Consider the following 26,603-nt stretch of genomic DNA (forward strand, 5'->3'; position numbering starts at 1 on the left):
TCTGACCCAGGGTAGTGGGTTAGATACAGGGATGACCTGTTATTCAGGGGCCAAGAAAAGAGGGAGGGGTGGTAAATGGGAGTAGAGTATGCATTTGACTTTGTTTACCTCCCTTGTTAGGGGGAAAAATCCCTTGGTATGTGTATATACTTGTTTTGTTAAATTTGTGACCAGTAGTGGGTTTGAAGGCATGTTGGCTAGGTGAGTGTGGTATACGTGGTTTGGTTCTTTCTAGGATTTTTTTTTTTTCCTTTAACAATCTGCTTGAAAATACTGTATGAGATGGGTCTATAAGAATTTGGTTGTTGTAGTGTTTATTTGGTTTTAAGATATTGTGCGAGTTTGACAAAATCATAAGCGAAATAAATACTTGCCCAACACTTTCAGGAATATGATAGCACTGATATTGAGAATCATTTTATTTATAAATTATTTAATTCAATTTACAATAATTTACAACCATACACACTGTTACTGAGATTGGTGGCTGAGCATTCAAAACAAGTATTACTATGTTTGTAACATGTAAGACTTTTTACTTCTTACAAAAGGTACTGACACACATTTGGAATTAGTATAATATCTGAGGGTGAGGTGGGTCAGTTATATCCACATCATCCTGCGAGTCATCAAAGTACGCACGTCAGCTCGGTACTTTCGTAACAACATTGTCGTGCAATTCCTTGGATATTCTCCCAATTCTAGAAAGTCAACATGAAATATGCAAACAAATCTTACAACAATATACACAATTTGTAGCTTTTTGTTTTGCCTAAAAATAGTAATGCATTTTTTATACCATTGAGGAAAAGCCCTACTTGGGATATGCTAAGTTATGGGGAGGGGAGGGGGGGGGGGAATCGGGGGCCGGCTGCATATCTTGGGTGTTCAATCCATTGGCTTCAAAAATGTGGACCCCCTGTATTATAATAGCATTTTGAACACTCATGATATTGCCAAACCACCTGTTAACATCATTACAATCAATATTTCATATGTAAATTATTACTTTTCATTGTTACAATCATTGGTGAAGAATACCACATAGAAAATAACTGGACAATAATGACAAGAGAATGGGAAATGTACGGATGAAGTTTGAACACGCTCGGTGATCTCCCACAATGATGATTATGTCAGTGTACCAATCCACGAGTACACCTTCCTACCCAAACCCAGGAGGTGGCGGTAGCAGCTGACACGTGTGCGCGCACAAGCCACAGCATCAGAAGGGCTACCAGCAAACATGCCATTGGTACAAGGTCGTTGGTAGTGCGCTCGTCTAATTTGTAATATGAGAACACACAACTACTTTCAGAGGGGGAGAGTGTATGAGAGTGCCTCAATTGCTACGACAAGACATTGAAGAAAACCACCCTGTCCCTTCCACTTAGCAGCTTCCTCAGTCCTCCTCGAGTCATAGAAAGGGCAGCACGTATCAAAATAGTTGGCTATGGGGTGAAACAGTTGGCTACAGGGTGGTACATTTCAAAATGTTTAGGTAAATAATGATTGAAATGAATTATTGGGATCATGATGAATAATTGTGATTGATAAAAAGGGGAAAGAGCTACGGAAGAATTGAAAAATACAATAAGAAAGAAAAAAATGAGAAGTCCTTCAATCTTTTGGCATTACTAGCTGTGTCATAATTCTTGCAAACAAAAAAATCCTCATGCATACAACAAAATTTTAAAATGTGTGTTCAATTACATTTTTTTTCTTCTTTAAAGTATTCAAGAACCTCTCTCTCTCAAAAATTGAAAAAGAAATTGCAGTATTTTAAGGTCATAATTATTATGACTCCGGGGTACCTTGGAGGAAACCTGCTGCCACAAAGCAAAATCCAAGTAGGAGGTTAGGGTTGGGTTGGGTTGGCTACAAAGATGACAGGGGAAATCAAGTTTGAATCAATCTCTGTATAAAAAAATAAATATGGGGAAACATGAAAATTTACACATGAATGAGACCTACCGATCACCACATCAATAAACATCTGCAATATCATTTACATCAAAATCAATCTCAACGGGCTAAAAGCAAACTTAACCCCAAAAAGTCTCAAGCTTGATGAGAGCAACCATAAGCTGTACCTGCCCTATCTATCTAGGTTACAGGGATAGGGGTATATACCACTTGTGGAACAAAAACTTTAAAGGCATAAAAGAAATGACAAAATGTGTGTGTGTGTTTGCATGCACACATGCATTAGAAAGTGTGTGTTAGTGTGTGTGAGTTGACAGAATGGGTGTGCATGTTAGAGAGAGAATAAGTGTATGTGTGATAGAGAAAGAGAATATGAGTGTGTGTGTGTGTATGTGTGTGTGCAGTGAGACTATTAACTACTCAAAAATTGGTTACCCATCTCTGAGTGGTAAAAGTTCGAAACACATTTTTGGAAAAACTATGCCTGACCACAAAACATTTATCATTATGCATAACAGCTTAATGATACTGGGAGAATAAATACTTTACACATTCATAAGAAAGCATTAAAATAGGAAGATGATTTAACAATAAAGTTGAGAATTAAAACAAAGCAGAACAAGGACAAAATGAAGTTTGGAACATTGGTAAAAGGAGTGTTAAAATAAACACAGACTGAAGGAAGGGTTGAGGAACAAGCTAGTCTTTCAGAGAGCTTGCAAGGCTAAGTAGGATGGCTACACATCTTCCACTCCTCCTGAATATACCAAAGACCTGTGGAACTTTGTACAGCTCAAGCTCCTACTGTACACAACTCCTCTATACAATTACACCAAAACACAAAGATCGGATAAACAATAACTTCCATAATACTGACTTTGTACCTCTATATTTGCGGTTCTCTCTCCAAATGTCTGAAGCTTCTTCACTTCATGTGACATGGTACTCTAGTCAAGTTACCTTGCAAATGTCAGGGTTTTAAATGTCATACATCTGTAGGATGAAATTTCAGGTTTCTTTGTGGCAAATTGTCATCAGCTTACAAGAATTTCTGGGCGGTTGAAGGAACAGCACAAGTCTTGTCCATCGTCACTCATACGCATCTGCTCTTACTATTTTAAGCACAATTGACAGCTTCAACATCTTCGTCCCTGACAAGTTTTTGTACCATTTTTTAGTTTCTTTCAAGGAATTCATAATAACAAATTTGAAGATGACAAAACAATTGGGGAAATAAAAAAAAATCAAACAGAATAGGAAGTGAGATTCAACAAGGAGGAAAGCCGTAAAGATTGACATCATCGTCCCAGCTGAAGCTTACACATGAAATCTTAAGAGACACTAACACTCATACCTTGACACATCACACACAGCATCTATGTAAAAATTACCTCAAATTTTCTTATCCCAATTGGCCTGACCCTGACATGGCAAGCATTTGTGATCATATATTTTTATTTTATTTTTTTTTCTACTTTTTTTCATTTTTGTACATTCTTGTGTTGGTACACTGGATAAGAAGGTGTGGGGAAAGAAGGAAGAAGACAGGAGACAGGGCTTACAAAACAGCTGAAGCTAAAATACTGATATACAGTGTAGGCTGCTTGACACCTCTTTCTTACGAGCATGTTGAAGACAAAGCAAGCCAGCACCCAAACAAAGGCACACATCAACTTGTCATACTCTGCCGCATGGCTGTGGTGAAGTATGCTCGCATTACCATTAAAAACACTAACGTTTGATTTGTCACACTTGTTTTTATTATTATTATTTTTTTTTTGTAACTTTCTTGCCAAAACAAAGCTTTGGGTCATGAAATACTGAAGACTAAATTATACTCCATAAGCAACCTTGAATTTAGTAATTGAAACCACTGCAAAACCAAAGAAAAAAAATTGTGCCTGCACAAATGAATTAACAAAACCATATCAACAATGTTCTCAGAAGCTTTTAATGAATAACCAATATATAATTCTTCTCACAATCTAAAAAATAAAATAAATAAACCTTATGGTGGGGATTGTTTCTTTTTTTAATGTATTTATCTGGTTGCCACTAGGCAATTTTATTCAGCTGAGGGAAACATCTGTCATTTATGGGCTATAGCCCATCTTAATTAACCTGCTGATAGCAGCGATTGTTCTTATATATTTTTTCTGACTCCCACCACTCAATTTTATTCAGCTGAAGGAAATCCCTGTGGTGTCTAAGGGTTAAAGATTTGAATGATACTGGGAAGAAGGACCGAGTGCAATATACTGAACCAAGTACCAACAGAGAATCAAGGGCCATAATCAAAATATAGAAAAATAAAGAAATATATGTGTATGAATATACATATATACATATATATATATATATGCATATATATATATATATATAATAATCATCAACAGATGAAATGAGTTGAAAACCCAAACAGTGACATTTGTTAACAGGAGAACAAGATTTAACATAATAAATGGGATACGGTTTTAACTTTGATGATTGTGGTCCCTGAGCTGAAAAAAATATAAATCTGTTACTGCATTCTGGCAGACAGTAAGAAAAATAAAATGATACAATAAGAGGAAAGAATGCTCCTGATTCTGGAATAGCTTTAGGGTGTGGAGTTGTTGCTTGCCATCAACAAACACTACAAGCATGGCTCTGGCATCAGGGCAAGATGAGCACCTGAGCAAGGCTGCTGGGCTGAGGATACTGAAGATGGGTGGGGTTTCAGAGGCTGCTCTAAGCACAGGAGACACAAGAATGTGAGAAACAGGGTGGAAGGTCAGGTTAGAATGGGTGGAACTGGAGAAATTTTGCACTTTATTGCACTTTTTCTTTGCCACCACCACAGATGTGGTAATACACGGAAGCCAGATATGAGGTCATTCTTGTCACATAACTGAAAACTTTACACAAATCACAGAACATTATGTCGATATGTTGGAAGAGCCCTTTGCAAGCACCTGCTGCTTTATAAACGACTTTGAGATGTTTCTCTTAGGGGAGGAGCCTGCAGGGTTCTGTGCTATCATGCACAGGATTACTGCAAACAAATGGAGGGTAGTGAGGAAATTGATGGAACATCACCAGACATGCTATGGCTGTGTAATGGCTGTTCAAAACAGTCAACAGTGCATTACAGGAAACTGTGAGGTAATAGACAAAATCATTTCCTATTTACACATGCACAAACATATAGCTCACATTTACTTTACCTACCAGCCTTTCCTTCCAGATGGAATGGGGTAACCTACTCCCACATTGTGGAGGTAGCCTTTCTGTATGTGTGAACAAATTCTCTGTAGGACTTGTCCAATTTCTATTTGACAATTTCCTCTACAATTCCCAGCTTCTGTGTGTCACCACTAAAGTTTTTGTGGAACTGTGCCTGTGGGCAGGGCAGGGTGTGGAAATACGGACAGGAAGTTGGTGGGGAATGATGTTAGTGAGGAATGTAGGTTAAGTGGTTATGATGTGGAGAAAATAGGGTCATGGAAAAGAGCTGTGGGATGCTGAAGTAATGAAGTGAAGAAAAATGATCAGGTTGGGGGAGGGTCATGCATGAACATGATGTAAACTAAAAGGAATATTGTGCACAACATGTCCTGGAGTATTAAGAATGTCGCATGTCAGAAGATGGGTCTTGTAGAATGATAAGGGCAGATGCCTTTTATTGTTGGGTTGCCCCTAGCAGTGGAGTTTCAGAGGAAATATTTCACCTTTCTGGGATCTTCATAGAGCTCCTCCACCCATATACATTGTGTTCATGTCTGAGTGCTGCCAATGCTATGCAGTCTGTAAAGATGTGTGATTGTAAACCAAGCAGCATGGCAGATTGGGTGTATGTCATTTATTGTGTTGCTTGATCTTGTTGGTATGTCCTAAATATTGTGTAGTGGCCACAGTGGAGTTAGTTAAGTGTACTCTTGTCTATTCAGTTTACTTGGTTTCTGAACTGTATATTGGTGGCTGGAAACAGCAATGACTCCTGCTCAGCTAAAGTTAAGCTTTAGCTCCGTCTACAAGTGCTATGTATATATGTTCATGCTGGTGTGACTGGGTGGGAGTGGTGAGATGGTGCTGTGCACAGTGTTGTCATAGCATCCTATCTATGTATTTATATACCAAAGGCTTCTTCCCCCTTAGAGGGGAGTTAGCTAGCCAAGGTATTCACCCACTCCAACCCATAATAATGTTCTAGGGGCCTCATATCCTTGTGCATTGGAGGATGATCTCTCACATTATGTGATAGGAGCTTGTGACATGAGAAGGACAGCGTGTCACAAGGATCATGTACAGTGAAAGTCATGAGGACTATGGAACCGTAAACAATGAGGAGGCTGTATGATAAAAGGAGTCACCTGAAATAAGATAAAAACTATGCAATATGGGGAGGGTTCCAAGGTCTAAGGGATTTCATGAGGTATCTGGATTGTCACATGGTATGAAGGTTATGAGGTTAAAGTAATCATCAACTAAGCTGAGGGTAATGTAGCATGAACAGTAAGTAGCAAAAAGGAGGATTGTGATATAAAGAGGTCTATAAGGTATAAGAACCTTTGCAAGGTATGAAGATTGTCAGATGGTAAGCCAGGTCATGAGGTATACGTTCATTACCAAGGAAACATGTAATATGCCATGAACTGAGTTGTGTTATGAAGACCATAACACATGACAATGATAATGAGATGTGTGGGGTTATGCAGTAAGGTGATTGTCAGTCATATAAAGACAGTTGTCAAGAATGAGGGTTGAGTGGTTTGAGGAAGGTTTTGTGGTACAAGGGATATGCAATACAAGAGGGCTGCGAGGTAGAGGGCTTTGAGGTATGAAGATGGTACTGAGGTATGAGGAGGATCATGTGATAAGGTCATGAGGTAACAAGAAGGTTGCCAGTTATGAGAAAGGTCTCACTGCATGAGGAAGGTCATGTGGTACATGAAGGTAATGAGAATAAGGGGTCTTGGTGAGTGATGAATGGTATGACAGGTCATGTCGTTTGGTGAGGTTCATGAAGCATGTGATGCATGATGGGATATGATGCATGGGGAGTTCAGCGATGCAAAACAAAAGTGTGGGGGTGAGAGGAAATAATGTATGATTGTGAGGGAAAGCGAAAGATAATGGGGTGTATGGAAAAAGGTGGAGGTATGAGGAAACAGGTGAGGTGTTGGGAGGACGTTCAGTTCCTAAAAGGAGTATGGCATGTAGAAATACAAGTGGAAAGGACAGTAATCAGATGGGGTACAGAGAGAGAGAGAGAGAGAGAGAGAGAGAGAGAGAGAGAGGGAAATAGAGAACAGAGGGAGAGGCATTTCAGAAGCATCAGGGAGAGGAGAGATGTTTGGGGTGAGTAGAGATATGGCAAGACAAAACAGTGTGGCGAGAAATGAGGTACGTGGGTTAGGGAGCAGAAAGAAGAGGAAGACCTAGTACAGGGATTTTCTAGTACTTTGTTATGACGAGGAGGGGAGAAAAAACACTAGGAAGAGAGAATCTGTAAAATGTATATACACCCAAAGGGCTCACAAGCATTCTGATTGTTAGGGTTGTTTTCAGAGATTGCCATCCCACACGTAAACAAACTTTGCCTTCCATGTCACAACCTTTCGCAAAACCACTCGCATCAATTCACCTCAATTGATTACATCTGTTCCTCAGAGCTAATTGCCAACTCTTCCTCCTAATACAAATAGCTTAAAATGTAAGTTGTCAATAACGGGTGCTGCCACAAGGCATCTACCTACACATTGGGAGATTGTGCCGTCTACCTTTTTGGATTGACCACCACCACTGCCACCTGACCCTTTAACGGCCACACTTCCTCATCGTAGCTTTTAGCTCTGAGATCCTTGTCAGTCCCTCTATATTGCTACAGGCACCAAAACCTACAATCTATAACCACCAAATCCACTAAAAGATGGCCTGGGATGTATACACAAGAGATGACCGATAACAGTATTAGGGGGTCGATTGAAAGAAAACACGAAACCTTACTAAAGCCCCAAGTGCAGCGCGGCACAGTACTGAGCCCCTGCCTAAGTGCATGTACTGACTGACTTGTGGGAATGTACGCTGAAGGAGCAGCTCTGGGCTTGGTCATTACAGTCAGGGCAGGAGCATCGGACTTCCCCATCAGTGCAACAAACCAACCAAGCAGCAAGGCAGGTTGCACAATTGCTCCACTTGGCAGCAAGGCAGGTTGCACAATTGCTCCACTTGGCAGCAAGGCTTGTCAATAACTTTCAAGGTTATGAGAGGGGGTGGGGTGGGGCATGAGGGGTGGGAGGGATATCCATGTAGTGCTAAAATAACTCAGTCTATAGTTACCCCTACAAAATTTTCCTTTTATTAAAAAAACTATTTTTTCTGACTTTATAACAAATTATTATGAACCTGTACAGCCTGGATTGAAAGTGATTTGCAACAGCTTTTAAAATTAATATGGAGTCTGTGTTCCTTAATTATGAAAAACTGGAGCAGCGGGACATCTGACGTCTTTCCAGATATACTGAACTGTACAGGAGAGGAGTGTCACATCAATAGTCATCATCTGTAGAAATATAGAATGATTTTCCTGGTAACAGTCGCACCGTATGCCGTCCCGAGGACAAAACCTGGAAGCAGCAAGTTGCATCCCGGCACAGCCTCCTCGACAAGACTCCAAGCCAGAATGCCGCCTTGCTATCGGTGGCTTGGCTCATGGACGACAGGGAGGGGGGGTAAAATGATGGAAAAGCCCAGCTTGCAGCTCCCGCCACCATGAAGGGCAAGGTTGGCAGTGTGTAGACAGACCAAAGTACACAGTGACAGAGAAAGAAAGAAAAAAGTAAATAACAAACAAGACTAGAATAATATATTACATTTTGTGGTTACTTGTTACCACAAGAACTTGAAAATTGTCAATAAGAACAATCTGCAAGTGCACTAAACCTAATAACAGTGTTGGCATCCAAAGCACCAACACTTGAGCTGCTTGCAATGGACACAGCCGCACGGGCCTGCCCCCCTCGCCCCGTTCTGCGGGGCCTCACCACAGTACACAGCATCACAGATAAATACAGAGTTCTTAGCATGCACTTTATCACACCAGAGACGAAAATTAAGCGTATAGGAGGACCTGCTTGTAAAACTGCACTATTGCCACAAGTCGTCTCTTTTTTGTTTGTTTTTTGTCATGGTTCACTAGAGCCCACTAGTGAGGAGCTAAGTATCACACAGACACAAATATTGTCCCGTACTATCACTGCAAGTTTGGACAACACTTGTCTATCCACCAAGATGAGATATCTACTTATATAAACAAACAACCCAAGTATGTGGCCCCTCAGTCATTGTCCAGCACTACACACAGTAAGGAGGAATTCTTGGTGCCGTTGTTCAACAACTGTCGGTCCTTTGTCAACACCTGGCCACCCGGTGCACCCAAATGGCCAACGCCAAAGGATGCACCACTATTCACCAACACTGTCCCAGCTTCGGCTGAGCCGTGGAGCCCCAGTCCTGTCATGGTACTCCCTGTCTGACTGCCTCCTCCAGTGGCACAACCGCCACTGCCACTGCTCACCACTGTGGCTGTGCCAAGGGCCCCCAGACTACTGGGCGGTCCTGTGGGCAAGGACGCTGCATTTGTGGAGGAGGTGGGGTGCAGTTTGACGTAGTTGTTGTTGTCACATAGGGCAGTGGTGCTTGGTCTGAGTGGCACGGTAAGTGTGGCAAAGGCTGAAGAGGTCGCTGCCGTGGGACCAGGGAGGGGCCAGCACACTCCGCTGCTGGTCACCATGGTTTGTGTGGCAACACTCACATTCAGTTGGGGGGATGACACCAGACAGGAGCCCGAAGAGGTGGTGATGGATGAAAAACTGGATGTAATGGATGGGGTTGAGGAAGAAGAAAATGATGCTGTGGTCACGGCTGCTGCTGCCGTTATTCCCCCCGTCACTGGAGGTCAAGATGGTTCCTTCTCTTGGTGAAGTACGTAGGTTGGTCTGGGCCCTGCGACTCCTGCCTGACCAGGTCCTAATAACTTTAAGGAAAGGGCTCCTCCCGCTCCTCCCATGGCTCCTGCTGCTTTACCCTGTAGTCTACTCAACACCTGTGAAAAAACAGAGATGTACTTATGAGAGAGAGCAAGTGAGAAAGATGGGGGGCAGGGATTCACAAGGATGATACCTCTACAGTTCTTATATCCATATGTGATATATTTTTCCAATATATATTGGCACTACCTATGCTTTCTTCCACTCAAGTACTCTCCTCTTCGAACATACAAATGTGTGCACATGCCCTTTGCCCTGTATAAGGAGGGTGAATATATCAAAACACAAACCCATGCCAACACAAACAAAAACATACACACACACATATATGTGTATATATATAGCATTCCCATCCACCACCCTTGTTTCCCTCTTATCTTAGCTCCTTGTGGATGAAGGGTCATCCCTGTCTCCTACCCACTACCTACGTCAGTAGCAATGCAGGAAGATACAGCACATCCACAGCAGGGCTGCTTCACTTACACAGTGACTCCCCTCTTCATCTCCTCATGCAGAAAAACCATACATCCACTTCATACACACATATACAAATTATTTTTTCCCCTTACATGGGAGGTAGCCAAAAATAGTAAAATTCCACTCCCATCCATTTCATCCCTATATAATCCACTCCCATTCACCCCGTTCCCTCCCTCTTATCTTGGCTCTTCCTGGATGACTGGTTACCCCTGCATCTCGCCCACTGACCTCAGTCAGGAGCATTGTAGCAAGACACAGCACATCCACAGCAAGGCCTCTTCATAAAACATATTAAAATCCACTGAATGCCCCTCCTATCTCAGTATCTTGTAGATGGCCCTATCCCTGTTCACCACACTGCTCAGGTCAAAGGCAATATAGCAAGAAATAGTACTTCCATAGCAGAACCTGACAGCTACAGCTGGTTTACCCCCACTGCTTCATTTTATGACAATTCCCTTCCCATCTACATAATTTACAGGGCAAAGGAGAAGAGCATAAATTTGGGATGAATTTTTTTCCCACTCCTATCATTTGCACTCTCTACCCTGCTCCACAGACATTCCTCATACATCTAAGGCCTTTGTTACCTCATTCATCCACCCATTCTTTGTCTTCTGCTCAAATCCCTTCCATGCACTTCCAGTTTCCATAATCTACTTTCTGAGGCTTTACTCACTCATTCTTTCCCTATGGCCAAAATCACTTCAGACCTTTTAGATCTGTTGCATCTGAAAGCCCTCTTTCGAACCCACCCCATTCTCTGCCTTTTCTCACTCTATCCATTCTCATATCAATTACTTTCTTCCTCAAATACTTCATTTCAAATATATTCAGACTCCTTCTTTCTGCCTTACTTAAATTCTAATCCTGCTCCATACACTGCCATGAGTACAATAAATTTTCATAAAACTTTAATTTTTTATAATACTTTTCATTCCATCCAGACATTTACTTTCCTTGTTTATTGTTACTCACCATATTCATTCCTACCTTTACTTACATGTGTACTCAAATACATAAACCTCTCCAGTACCATCAGCCTCTTGCTCTTTACACCCCATCAAACAAGCCATATCATCCCTCCTTGTACATCTCATCACTTAATTCTTGCCCACATTTATTCTTTTGCGCACCTTTCACACTCAAGCCACCAACCGCTTTGTTCTCTTCAGAATCAGCCATAAGCACAGTATCATATGCAAACAACAAGTGGCTCACCTCCTTCCTTCCACCCTCACCTACCAAATCCAAAATATTACTATTCTTGCATTTACCTTCCTTACCACCCTATCCCCAAATGCCCTGAACAACCATGGTAACATCACATACATATACCAGACTTTTTCCCCCCCTTACAAAGGAGGTAGGAAAAAAAAAAAAAAAAAAAAAAGGCATAGAGACCATTCCCACCCATTCCATCCCTAATACACTTCACTCCCCTCCACCCTCTACCCTCTCTCTTATCTTGGCATCTCCTGGATGATGGGTCATCCCTGCATCTTGTCCAGTGCCCTGGGTCAGTGGCAGTGTCGCAAGACACAGCACATCCATAGCAAGGCCGTCTCATAAAATCGGCAACCCCCCCGTCCCCCCATGCAGAAAAAGAGAAGACAAAGAGAAATCCCTTCAGGCTGAATCAAATTTTTCTCACACATACTACCTCACCCCCCATCCCCACCCATTCCACCTCATGTATCACAACCTTATCCATATACAACCATTCTCCATTCACCCTCTTCCCCAAAGCCCCTTTTACCCTATCCATCCATCTCATCCTAGGTCGCCCTGTCATGTTCACTCCCTCCATTTCTACCTTCCACACCTCTTTTACTAGTCTTTCTTCACTCATTCTTTCCATGTGTCCAAACCATCCCAACACCCTTTCATCTACCCTATTTCCCAACTCCCTTACACCCCCATTCTCCTCCTCACCTCCTCATTTCTCACTCTATCTAGCCTAGTAACCCCCATCATACTTCTCAGACACCCATCTCAAACACATTTAAACTCCTTCTCTCTTCTTCTTATGTTCCATGTTTCTGCCCCATACAGTGCTGTCGGCACAATCACTCCTTCATACAATATCCTCTTAGCCTCCATTCCCAAATGTCTATTTCTCATTACACTTTTTAATCCACACAAACCAAAAAGCTCGATATTCTGTCTTTCCATTCCTGACCCATACAAATGCCCTAAAACTATTAATTTTTTTTTGTTACTGCATTCAACACTTCCCCAACACCATACCTTTACAATACACTAAACAAAGACTCTATCAACCCAGTCATAAACCTCCATGTCCAAAATAGTCTTGCATATCTGTCTCATATATATACATACATACATACATACATATATATATATATATATATATACAAACAAACATACTCTCCTCTCCTAAACCTACAATGCTCTTCCCCAATTATTCTCCTCTCTGTTCCTTTTCTAATCCCCTCAATTAACAAATACCAATACACTTTACTGGTCACACATTGATCCATCTAGAATTACTACATTCATACTTATTCTCCTTCTTGTACAGTGGAACTATACTAGCACTCTTCCAATCCACTGGTACACTTCCTTCCCTTGGGCACACATTCAACACTCACCAGCCATTATACTGAAACTACTTCGTTTTGTCAGACATTTCACATGACAACCATCCAACCCAGTTGCCTTTCCAGCCTTCATTGCTATTCATATGTACCAAACAGTCTCTCACTGCCTTACTCCCTTTTGTAATCTTCTCTAAACTCAAAACATCAAATTTCACTTTCCCATAATTCAACTTCTCCATTTCTTTTCCATTTTCTTTTGTCCACTTAACTCTGTTAAATCCACCACTCTCATACATTGACACTTCAACTTCCCTATCTTCACTTACATTTAGCATTCTTTGAAATACTCATTCCACCTCTATATGATAACATCTACTTTTCTTTTAATTTCCCTTGCCAGTAACGGAATGGCATTCATTAATGTTTAGTTCTAGTTTTTATATATTCCCCTGCTGGATTACATAACTTACCTGATGGAGGGCTGATGCTTGTACTGTAGGGGTCAGGTAAGTAACCTGGCCAGAACCATGACCACTGCTACTGCCTCCTCCACTACTACTGCTAGTGCTGTTACCACCAGTGCTTGCTACAACACAACCACCTGCAGGATAAGATCTTTAGTCAGTCTTTTATCTTAAAATATTTTGTCTTTAGAATGAAAACAGTTCTATATACAATAGCATGAGAAATCATTTACACTAATACTTGCACTGCTTGCAGTCATGAATAATGTTTCAAGTACAAAGAACTTGTATGAAATGTACACAACCAAGTAGAATATAGTTTCACACATTACAAACAGAACTTTAAAATACACAAGTACCTCATGTTATAAATCTAATCTAACTATAACCCCAACTCATGAAGAAATATAAAGCATAACAGATACAAATATGCTCAGAAAACATGACAGAAAATCATAGGCATTTCTGCAATCTAACAATAAACTATACATAGAACTTGATAGACAAAGCAATAAAGTAAAAAGAAACATTTTTCAGAGCCATTCAAAATTACAAATATTTTTTTTATTAATACATACATACATATACCTAAGGCTTTTTCCCCCTTACACGGGGGGTAGCCAAAAAGAAAAAGTCATAGAAATCACTCCCACCCATTCCATTTCCTATATATTCCACTCCCCTCCACCTCTCTTATCTTGGCACCTCATAGATGATGGGTCATCCCTGCCTCCTGTCCACTGCCCTGGGTCAGAAGCAGTGTCACAAGACACAGCACATCCACAGCAAGGCCGCTTCATAAATTTGGTGACCTCCCCCTCTCTGTCCCCTCATGCAGAAAAGAAGACAGGGAGAAATCCCTTCGGGCTGCATCAAATTATTTCTCATACATACTTTCTCACCCCCACTCCCCCTCATGCATCACAGCATCATCCATACACAACCCTTCTCCATTCACCCCTATCTTCTGTCCTCTCCCGTCCTTCCTCCACAGACATTCCTCTATTTTGTAATGCCCCTTTCACCCCATCCATCCATCTCATCCTAGGACGCCCCCTCATATTCACTCCTTCCACCTCTGCCTTCCACACTTCTTTTACTAATCTTTCTTCACTCATTTTTTCCATGTGTCCAAACCATCCCAACACTCTTTCATCAACCCTATCTCCCAGCTCCCTTTCCACCCATTCTCCTCCTCACCTTCTCATTTCTCACTCTATCTAGCCTAGTAACCCCTATCATACTTCTCAGACATTTCATCTCAAACACATTCAAACTCCTCCTCTCTTATGTTCCATGTTTCTGCCCCGTACAGTGCTGTTGGCACAATCACTTTCATATAACCCCCTCTTAGCATCCATTCCCAGATGTCTATTTCTCATTACACTTTTTAATCCACCAAGGCATTTACTCGCTTGTCTCAATTTACATTCTACCCTTCACCCCCACTCCTCCCTTTCCTGCCACATTCGCAACCAAGTATCTAAAAGTATCCACTTCCTCCAGTCTTACACCCTTTATGCTCACTTCAAGCCTGCTTTCACTCTCCCCTTATACATCTCATCACCTTACTTTTGTCCACATTTATCTTCATCTTCCTTCTTTCACACACCTTCTCAAACTCTGTCACTAACTTCCTCAATCCCTCCTCTGATCCTGCTACAAGCGCAGTGTCATCAGCAAACAACAACTGGCTTACCTCCCACTTTTCTCCATTTTCTTTAACCATCTCCAACCCCCAACCCACCACCCTTGCAGTCACCTCTCAAACCACCCCATCCATGTAAAGACTGAACAGCCAGGGCGACATAACACATCCCTGAAGAAGTCCCACCTTTACCTCAAACCATTCACTCTCTTCATTTCTAATCCTAACACAACCTCTATTACTCTCATAAAAACTCTTGACTGCTCTTAACAGCTTTCCTCCTATCCCATATATCTGCAGTACCTCCCACAATGCCTTCTTGTCTACCCTGTCATAAGCCTTTTCCAGATCCATAAAAGACCAAAAAACATCCTTACCTTTTCCTATAGCTTTCTCACATATCCGTCTTACCACAAAAATCTGATCTACACAACCCTTACCTGTCCTAAAACCACACTGTTCCTCACCAATTACTCCCTCTGTTCCTCTCCTAATCCTCTCAATCAAGATCCTCCCATAAGCCTTCCCAACTACACTCAACAAGCTAATCCCTCTGAAACTACTACACTCACACTTGTCCCCCTTTCCCTTATAAAGCTGAACTATACAGGCACTCCTCCAGTCCTCTGGCACTCTACCCTCTCTTAAACAAACATTAAATAACCTCACCAGCCAGTCCACCATAACTGTACCTCCTTTCTTCAGACATTCTGCATGGCATCCATCCAACCCAGGTGCTTTACCTGCTCTCATCATCTTAACAGCTGCTTTCACTTCATCCTTCCCTATTTCTCCTTCATTTTCCTCACTCATCACTCTCATTTTCTTAGCGCTTCCCACTTCAACTACCTTTCCCTCCCTATCCTCCTTCACATTTAGCAACTCCCTAAAATACTCTGCCCACCCTCCTCTCACTACCTCCTCTTCCATTATCATCTCTCCATCTTCACCTTTTACCTTTTCTTCTCTACTTGATTCACCTCCTCTTCCTCTTTTAATTTCCTTCCAAAACATTTTTTTATTACTTTCAAAATTTTCTCATACTCTTACCTTTTTCACTAATACAACACACAATTCCAGTCAACACTATCCAAATTATCTGTATGCAGTGCTATAATGTTATGTTGAGGGCAGTACAACTTACATAATCTTTGTTAATATTACACTTAACCAAGGTGAATGGTATTATTCAATGGATAATGCTACCCAAACAACTGTAGAAGTAACAAGAACATATACAGTGCTAATTTGGATCAATACATACAATCCTATAATAATTTTTGCCTCAAGTTTCACTGACTGGAAACCCACAGCTCGACAGTGGCTGGCAATGGTCCTTGTGTCCTTTCACTGACCACTATTGAAAAATACTCTGAACTATAAACATGGGGCACTTTCTATGACCCCAGTTTTATAGCCACAGTAGGAGGGTAGCAATTACCCAACATCAGTTCTTCATATGAGAAATGGTAGTGAAAATACAGCTGAAGTTGTCAGAAAGAAGTTGGGCCCAGTCTGGAGAGTGAGTAGCCCCTTAGAGTCACACCTTCAGATGGAGGCTAAGGTGTATATGGGTTTTGATGATTGCAGGACCACCCCTATTTTCTGTGTTATATTTGTGTGAAACTTGAGGCAACAATTATTACAAAAGACTGCAATGAGCAAGAGAGAGTTAATGTGTCTTTATAAGGATACAAATTACCTACCTTTAGCTGTGCTGGAAACTAATCTTGCAGTGTCCCCATACGTATTGCTATGAAGTTCTACTCTGATGCTGCCATCTCCTTTTATAGATTTAGCCAAAGGATTGATGCATATCTGTTGGCTCGCTGAATTTCTCATTCCAGTGAGCGCAACATTACTTAACGTTATAGTCTGTGGAGTGGATATCCCATTTTGCAAACTAACGGCAACAACAGGAATAGGATTCTTTGTACCACTGGTGTCAAGTTGTAAGACATTGCCAACTATGTTTAGAGCACCATCATTGGTTTTCACCTTTTTGTTTTTATTTTTGGCACTGGCAATAGGAGTTGCACTATTTTTCAAAACCTCCTGTTGTGTTGGCCGTTTTAAGGTGGTGGCTAACTGGCTACTGTTGACAATGCCCAAGTGTCCATTATAACCAGCACTAACTCCCAACCCATCTTTGTTGCCCGAACTGGAGGGGACAGTTGTTAGCTGCAACTTCCTTGCCAACAATGGTTTCACGTTAACAAACCGATCCTGAGTTCCACTGCTGGTCATACTGAGATTATTGCTGAGACTGGGGTCACTTAGGAGACTACCAGGGTGTGGTTTCTTCAGAGCACTTCGGAAGGAACTGCGTAGCAAATCCAGCCTATGGTCCCTGGTCAGATATCCACCAAGTCTTCTAGCATTGTATGTACAAGTCTGCAAATCAGCAAAAATATATATGTATATATATAGTATACATATATACACACATATAAAACTTGGATTATAATTACACATCAAATTTACAGCCATTAATTTTTTCCTTTTTTCTATATAAAATTATGAAAAAATTGATTCAGTTGATTTGGTTGTCACAAATTCTATGAAAGGGCTAGAATGATGGCTTCTTTGGAGGACCTTTTGTTGCATATAATTTAATGCTGTTCCCTTTAATACAAACTCACTTGCTAGACTGGACTCCTTTGGCCAGTGAGCATCCCCCCCATCATATTTTGGAGAGAGAAAAAAAAAAAAAAAAAAAAAAAAAAAACTCTATACAAACTTTGAGATGTTATGAATCATCATTATATAATAATAAATAGAAATATTTCAAGTTTCTCTGCTGCACACTTTGCGGTGTTAAGACTTTCCAGGTTTCTTGAAAATTAAATTAAAAAATCCTAACGTCAGTGGTGGATGACTAATGCAGTTAAATGATCGTATCCATGAAAAATTAATCAACATCATGCCCAATAATATCTTAAATTCAATTAAACATATTAGTCACCCCTAAAGCATATAAAAAGAACAACAAAAACATTGAATAACTCACAGACAGAGGTTTGGGAGGGTCCCGCACATAGAAGTTGTCGGACGGGATGAGAGGAGGTGTGACCCTGTGTGAAGCCCAATGTGCAGGCGAGGGGGGCGTGGTCATGTACGGGGGGTAGCTGGTGGGGGGGCCCAGCATAGAGTCTAAAGGTGAGGAGGCCGAATGGAGGTGAGAGGGTTGGTGGGCATGGTGATAGTGGGGATGGTGTATAGAGGCAGGAGAGGGGTCCCCACCACACACCAGCGACGGACCCCCTATGGTCTTGACCAGAAGGGGAGAAGTTGCAGCAGATGCAGGGGTGTGTGTGGAGCAGCTCCCACTGCCGCCAGTGCTTCCTTGGCCACGGGGTGGGGTTGCCTGCAACACACACCAACTCATGCAACACTCAACACACCACACCTCAACTTAAGGCAATCAAATCACAAGCATATTTCACACTGAATTTATCAATGATTTATATTTAATTTGCCTTTTTTCTTTTAATCTTTTGGAACTATTTTATTTACTTGACTTTTCATGAACCTATTATATACATAAGACAAAATATAATCAAATAATTTAAATTCATGGAATCTGATATCAATTTATAAAATGCAGTGTAAAGATAGAGGGAAAAATTAATAAATAAATAAAATAATGCCATCAGAAAGCTAATACAATTCTCCACATTACTGTCAGATCACAATGAAGTCCAAAATTGATTAAAAAAAAAATAATGATAAAAAATAAATAAATAAATAAATAAATAAAAATAAAATAAATAAACAAATAAATTACAAAATGGTTAAAGGAAAGGACAGATTAGTGAAAATGCATACAAAAAGAAAGAGTGAGAGAAAGAGAAACAGACAAAAGGGGGGATATAAAAAAAAAGATAAAAAAAATAATAATAATAAAAAAATCAACAGTAGTAACATTCTAACATGTCCAACAAAGACACACACCCACCTGTAGCATGCTGGCTGCCTCGTGAGGCTTTGCACCTTTGAGAAGGGCCTCCTTGGCTGCCCGATGTTCAAGGAGGAGCTCGTCGAACTTCTTTGATCTACCAACAACTGCTCTTCGCAAGGATAAGGAGTGTGTTTTACAAGTAAGGGAGCGAGTGCAAGGCTTCCCTGTCTCCTGCACCTGCACACCGCAGTGTACTTCAGGATCATATTCCCGGTCCTTTAAAGGCACCAGTTTTCGTTCTCCAGGCTTTTTCTTTTTAGTAGACTTCTTTGGTGATGGGGTAACAGGTGTGGTTGACGTATTAGAAACGGGGGTGCTAGCACTTGTGGAAGTGGACTGATGTGTTGACACAGTTGAGGTGGGTGTGGTGGCTGGTGATGAGGTGAGAAGAGGTGTTGTGGCAGGGGGAACCACTGTGGGGGCGGCAACTGGGGGTGCCATGGAAGCTGAGGATCCTGGAGTAGAAGGCACTGCTCCTGTGTGCACTGGAGAAGCAGTGCTGACCAGGGGCTTCTTCAAGGTCGCTGCCAAGGTGGGCATTGAACTAGAAGAGCTGGCAACACTTGCTATAGGAGCAGTACCTGTTTGAGTTCCTGCACCAATGACAACAGTGAGGCCTTGAGTGTTGGGTGCTTGCATTGTCACTGGTACTCCTGCTTGTATGGAGTTGCCCGATGCTAAAGGAGCAGTACATGGCACTGCAGCTGCTACAGGAGCAGCGGGGGCAGGTGTCTGCTGCAGAAGGCCTGCTAGTTGTGACTCTATACCACTGTTACCACCTTGTTGACACAACTGTGTGATGGAATTGACTGCACTGGTTAGTTCATCACACTGAGAAATCTTTTCAATTTCATCGAAACTAAAGGAATCTACAGGTACCTCAATCATGTCAGACTGGGAATTGCCGTTATACTGCCCCTGCATCACCGCATTTGGAATGGAATGCATCGTTTGTGAAGAGGCGTTTTCTTCTGCCCATACTTCTTTCTGGAATTGTTCTAACACTGGCATGGATATTTGATCGTTATTAAAATGTGGTGGTACTGTGCTTTGGTTACTCAAATGAGGGGGTTCAATATATTCATCTGGAGGAAGTTCCTCCATATATTGTATGTTACTACCATCACCTATGTAGCACTGCGAACTATTAGGAAGCACCGCCTGCGCCATGTCCGTGGCATCTGGAGTAGCATTGAGCACAGCGTTGAGGTCTGACTCACTAACTGTTGCCAGCAGCTCCTCCTGTATCTGGTTCAGGGTAGCCATGGACATGTGACTCATATTAACTGGTGCCATGTTGGGGGCAACACCCTGACCATTGCGTGCGTTATTACTGTTCACACCCCGGGCCGGTGCCATGCTACCCCCTGCAAGCCCTTGTGCCTCCACAATGTCATGTGACCCAACCAGCCCTGGCTGTGTGTCTGCCAGTCCCTGAACTGCAAGAAGGTTCTGGGAGGCAGTGAGAGCCTCCACTTCGGCCTGGAGCATCGCTGATATTTTGTTCACTTCTTCCTCTGCACTCGACGGCCCAAGTGCTACACTGGCAGCAGCAGGTCTCTGCACGGGGACCGCTGTCTGAGGAACGATGTTAAGAGGGGCCATGGTGGTGGGCTGCTGGAGCACAGCTGGTGTGGCACAAGGGGGCCCCACACTGGGTGGACCACTGGTTAGCCCAACACTAGGGGGTCCTATGCTAGGTGGGCCACCGCTTGCTGGATCAACACTTGGAGGGCCCACACTTGGTGGTGGCCCTGTGTGAGGTGAAAGGTGTGGCAATTGATGTGGGGGCTCAGGCGGGGCTGGCGGAGGCGGGGGCCGAGGCGTGGGTATAGGAGGTGGGTGATTCTCCAGCTCCAATCCTCCATCCAGTACTTCTGTTTTCACTTCTGTCTTGTGCTGTGAAACCAAGAGCTCTGTTGGAGAGGGAGGGATGGGCCCTGTAGCTGGAGACATTTGTTCAAGAGGCCCTTCTCCTCCCAGGCTGCTGCTTGGTTCCACCAATGGGTTTCCCGGCTTGCTGTCTTCACCTTCTCCTTTCGTGTCTATCCGCCTCTCTAACTTCACCACTGGGCTCAGTTTAGAGGACTTAGAACGTGTTCTTGACACTTTGTTGCTTGAAGGGGTGCGAGTGCTTGAGTTGGATTTCACAGGAGTCATGGCTCCACCATGACGTAAATCTGTAAATATAATCTTTTATTAAACAGTGTATAACATATAATCCTTTCCTGGTCATTCTAAAAACAAATCTAACTGTTCTCTAGCACAAAATAAAATTACCTGAATGCTACACCTTGAGAAAACCATATCACCCTAACAATGGAATATACAAATCTCTAATTAATATCAATCTTAATTCACCACAAGACTAACAGTTATCCAAGTCTAGCCCCTTTAATCAAATAATAACTGTTGCATTGAATTTCACTGACTGAAAACCTAAAGCTCCAGTGCAAACAAACTGGCCCAGATGCAACTATACCATACAGATGACCTCATCTTGCAATGCCCCACCTTAGGCATCCAAAAATGATGCAATATCTATTCCTTGAGTGACTTGTGGACCAATCTGGTGGCTGTTGTGGGTTACTTGGGAGATTTGGGTTTCCTACATGAGAGATATGATGCAATGGATGGAGTGGTTAATTGATATGAAGGTTATATGAATGGAGTGCACAATATGTCGAGTGAAGAGGGTCAATAAAATACTCAGTAACAATGCTGAAAATGATGATGTAACTAAATAACATGAGGACCACTATAAAAGTAGTCATATATTTTTGACTCATTACTAATTAATGTCCCTACAGTGAGCTATCTATAATCCAAAAAATGTACTTTATATTTCATAAACTGATCATGTAAGTAAACACTTTATGATTCTACTTGTTTCAGCCCAGTCATACATACCTATATGTTGTTTGAGAGCTTGGGGTTTGACGGCATGTCCGCACATGTCACACACAACCAGGTAGAAATCCCCCCAGCGAGGACAGTACCCATATATACCCATATCTGAAAAATATTAAAATACAATAATTATACACTGGTATTTGTCGCCTGGAGGAGTCAAGGAAAACTGTATTAAAACAGATAGGAAAGACATGAGACAAGACCCTCTGTGTACAGGTGTTCAGTTCTGCCCAAACTTATGGTAAATGGACCTTCTCGAATCTATTTCACCACCAGAACTATGGAAAGAATTCCTTCGTCTTCTGATCTCGCGTAAACTAACAATGAGCAACCTTTACAATAAAGTCACAGTGGGACTAATTATGGGTACCTACATGTAGTGATACAAAATGGATGCCAGAGAGAAATCTCTCTTCTGCCCATCTTTACCTGTCCTGGAGGTGCAGGAGACCAATGACAGGTATCTGCAAATCCCTCGCCTCCATTAAGAGGTGCAACCCTGAGGTGCTGGCACATGGTCTCCACACAGAGTCCAAGATCTGTCTTTACTACCTTCAACTGTATTTGTTACACTTTTTCACACATGGGGAGCTGACAAATAGCAACTAATCTCCTCTTCCTACAATATTCGCCTGGTGACACAAAAACAGTCTTACACTGATGTAAAACACAGCAGTCCAAAGTCTCTTCCCATAGAGAAATCTGTGGTGGGTTCTGAGGACCAATGCCAGCTACTGTGGGGCTGTGGGTTTTCCAATTAATGAAATTTAAGGCAGCGATTGACCGATTGGCTGGAGGTGCAGTCCCAGGGGCTGGCACTTGTTCCCTGGGTCTGGTCCAAGACCTCTCAACCAATTTCAACTGTATTTTCCTCCACTCACTGGTTGAGGAGGTAAAAGCATCACAACTTGTAGCAGAGGTCGAGGTGACGGCATTTCGAACCCTCCCACCAGCAAGTTGGACCAAATGCACGTTTCAATAAATTCCATACTACAAAGTCCTCTGTAAGGGGCACCATCCTAGTCTAAACCAAATCATTTCTTCTGCCTTCTACTTTTACTTTTTTAAACTAGCATCCGCTTTCCTCTGCCTATTACGAGGGAGCGACTGAGAAGCAGTTCCACACTGATACAGTACAAGACAAAATTTCGACATTTCTTCAGAGAGAGAGAACTACAGGAAAGCCCAAGACCTGTTACCGGTCAACGTGGGGCTGCAAGTTTCCAGTTTGTGAAACTTGTCACTGTAATAACTGCAGATCACATGCTTGACAATGATGTCCCCCCATGCAGAATGGGTCTAAGGGGAAGAGGAGGAAAGTATGGAGGAAACAACAGCAGGAGGATGGGGAAGTGGAGGTGGAGGAAGAGAAGGTGGAGGAAGAGGAAGAGAAGGAGGTGGAAGAGAGAGTGAAAGAAGAGGAGGAGGAAGAGGAGGAGGAGGAAGAGGAGGAGGAAGAGGAGGAGGAGGAAGAGGAGGAGGAAGTAGAGGAGAGGGACAGAAACAATGAGGAGGAAGAAGAGGAGGACAGAGAAGAGATAGAAAGGAAGTGGTGGAAGAGAAGGATGAGAGAGGTGGAGAGAAGAAAGTGTGGAGGAACAAGAGAAGAGCGAGGAAGGAGAAGAAAGAATAGAGATGAGGAGGAGGAGGAGTGGAAGAGGAGGAGGGGAGGAAGAGGAGGAGGAGGAGGAAGTGGAGGGGAAAAAAAGAAGGACAGGAGGAGGAGAAGAGGAGTGGGAGGAAGAAAGGAGTAGAAGAGAGTGGAGGTGGAGTAGGAAAAGAAGGGGAAAAGTGGAGTGAAAGGAAGAGGAACAGGAGGAAGAAAAGAGGAATAATAGGAGGAGGAATAGAAGAGGAGAGAGAAGTGCGAATAGGAGCAAGGGTACTTGATAGAGGAGAGTGAAGAAAGGAGGAGGAAGAGGAAGAGGAGGAGGAGGAGGAAGAGGAGGAAGAGGAGAGGAGGAACAGAAGAGGAGAGAAAAGTGCGAATAGGAGCAAGGGGATCTGAAAGAGGAGAGTGAAGAAAGGAGGAGGAGAAAGAGGAGGAGGAGGAGAAAGAGGAGGAGGAGGAGGAGAAAGAGGAGGAGGAGGAGAGAGAGAAGTGCCAATAGTACCAAGAGGATTTGAAAGAGGAGAGTGAAGAGAGGAAAAGGAAGAGGAAGAGGAGGAAGACAATGGGGTGAAAAACTGTAAAAGGGTGACACGGGGGGAGGGGGGAGGGCAAGAGGGACAGGAGAAATGGTAGAGAAGGGAGGGGAGGGGGAGAGGAGGAGGGGTGGCCAAGATAGGAGGAGGGGTGGCCAAGATGGGAGGGGGGAGGGAGAAAGGAGGAGGGGGAGAGGAGAAGGGGTGGCGAAGTGGTGGGGAGGAGGGGGAGATAAGGAGGAGGGGTGGGGAAGTTGAGGCGGTGGGGAGGAAGGGGGTAAGTAGAGTGCAGGAGGGGGAGAGGAAGTTGAGAGGAGGAGGAGGAGGAGAGGGAAGGGGGAAGGGGAGGGGGGATGCGAGGAAAGGATTAGGAGACAAGAAGTACAAGGGAGGAGGGGGAGAGGAGGGGTGAGGAAGTGGGGGAGAGGAAGGGAGTATATAGAGTGGAGAAGGAAGAGGAAAGGAAGTGTGGCGAGGAGGAGGAGGACAGCGTGCGTACGTGAGCGCGCGCGTGTCCGTTTACCTAAACGCAGTATACAGGAAAGGAGCAACGCTCGTTGGGTCCCGTATCATACTCTCCATATATATGTGCGTGCGCGCGTGTATGCGTTCGTGTGCGAGCGCGCGGCAGAGTGAGTACACAGTGTGCACACGTGTACTCAGTACAACTGCCACACAGGATCAATTGTCTGGCCGCGAGCGTCCTCGTTCTTCCTTGGACGTCAGCTGGCCTGAAACAGGTGTTCATTCGCCCCTCTGGCATGACGTCATAGGGGCGCGGGGGGGTGGGGGGTGGGGGTTGTCAGAGATCCTAACCATATTATGACCAACGATTGGTTGTGTATCATCGTTCGTCCCCTCATCATAGTCATGTCTTTCACCATCTTCATTATCATTTCCACTTCACCTGCTCGCAATATAAATCTCACACATTAATGCATAATCTACCCTTGCTGTCCCATAACATGGTTCTGTATAGAGTACTGACGGCGAATTTTTGTGCTGACAATATATTTGGAGCTTTAAGTGACACCCCTATGGTCCAGAGTCATCCAGCATTCTTGTACAATTGGAGAGAAAATATATATGTATGTATGTATATATATATATATATATATATATATATATATAATTTACTATCCCTACATAGCTCCTTTCCCCCCTCTACTGTATGATATCACATCTTCAGAGAACTACTGTCCCCAAGTGAGTCACCATTGCTCCAATAACCACTTGAAGCCAATCTACAAACCTTTCAATTCTGAATAATTAAAGAATTCAATGCCATCTTGAAAATCTTGTGTGTACACACATTTTTCCTCCGTATGCTAGTTGTAAAACATGTTCACATGCTTTAAGGGAACATTGGCCACAAACATTTTGCAAGAGAGAACTGAGGTGAGAGGTTGAATGAACGACAAAATTCTAAACCTGGGGTACATGTACCCTTGGGTAGTACACTAGGGAAACTTTGAAGAGGTAAGCACCAAGCAGATAAGCTCGGTAAATATATTTTTTCCAATATCATCATTTAGTATTTTCCACATCTTTACATTTATTATATTGGATATGCTATGTGCTCTTTCACTTCTACTTACAAAAAAAAAAAAAAAAAATAAATAAATAAATAAATAAATAATAATATATATATATATAAAATAAAATGAAAAATAAATATACATTTTTTTTTTCATTTGTCACAACAGGGCCAAACTAAGAATGGTCAAAAGAGAATATAGGGAGAAAAAAAAGCTGAAAATCACAAGGAAACAATCTTCAAATTTTCTAACAAAGATCTACAATTTTACAATTCCTGTTATAGTGACATATTTACCAGTTTGCATGATACCAAATGAACTTTCACAAACCAGAGCACAAAGACCTCAAATTTTACTTTATTTCTCAATCATACAGACCCAAATATGCACCTTTCCCAAACTTGGGTTATTTTCCTTCACAATTCAGAATAGCAATACATGTATAACAAATCTTGAACTATTCCAAAAACATCTCTGCATCAACAATACTGAATACCAATCCTTTACTGTCTGTCACAGGATCTCTCTTCCCTTTTCTTTAAATCTTTTTCCTTATCTAAACTTAACTATTTTCCTTCATTATTTCAGTGGGTTTTTTTTTTTCTTCATGATATACTATCCCATCTAAACCTTTGCGATTCCTTCTGTGTTCCACACGGCCATGAACAAACCTGTAAAGCAGCTTCGATTATCTTCATGTAACACCCCTTTCAAAATTCATTCTTCCTCTCTTTTAAATCTTTCAATGTTAATTTCTGATTTTCTTGTATTCCTTTTCATCCTTTCTCTGTTTTTGTATGCCTTCTTTTTTGTCTATATTACCAGTACTTATATATATATATATACACTACCATATTTCCTAGTTATACTGACTTCAAGTACTGCATTATCACTTTTACCTATGAAATACTAATATCCTAGAAATACAATAACA

General features: G+C 42.2%; 1 protein-coding gene across 2 annotated transcripts in view; it reads right to left on the reverse strand.

Annotated features, from left to right (window-relative positions):
* Positions 1-842: 842 nt before the first annotated feature.
* The window catches only part of LOC143028610 (uncharacterized), a 51,742-nt gene continuing 25,981 nt past the window's right edge, over positions 843-26,603 (reverse strand). Inside the window, exons 3-8 of one of the 2 annotated variants that reach the window (XM_076190969.1) lie at positions 21,984-22,088; positions 19,071-21,253; positions 18,123-18,479; positions 16,819-17,506; positions 13,471-13,601; positions 843-10,012 (exon numbers count right to left, since the gene is read on the reverse strand). In XM_076190969.1, the coding sequence (XP_076047084.1) occupies positions 9,866-10,012; positions 13,471-13,601; positions 16,819-17,506; positions 18,123-18,479; positions 19,071-21,253; positions 21,984-22,088 (3,611 nt within the window). In that variant the 3' untranslated portion in view covers positions 843-9,865. The remainder of the gene's footprint in view (positions 10,013-13,470; positions 13,602-16,818; positions 17,507-18,122; positions 18,480-19,070; positions 21,254-21,983; positions 22,089-26,603) is intronic. The other variant, XM_076190970.1, reaches the window with a different exon arrangement.

The sequence above is a fragment of the Oratosquilla oratoria genome, chromosome 9 (genome assembly GCF_046742065.1).
Source record: "Oratosquilla oratoria isolate Oo_2021 chromosome 9, ASM4674206v1, whole genome shotgun sequence".
Lineage (NCBI taxonomy): Eukaryota > Metazoa > Arthropoda > Malacostraca > Stomatopoda > Squillidae > Oratosquilla > Oratosquilla oratoria.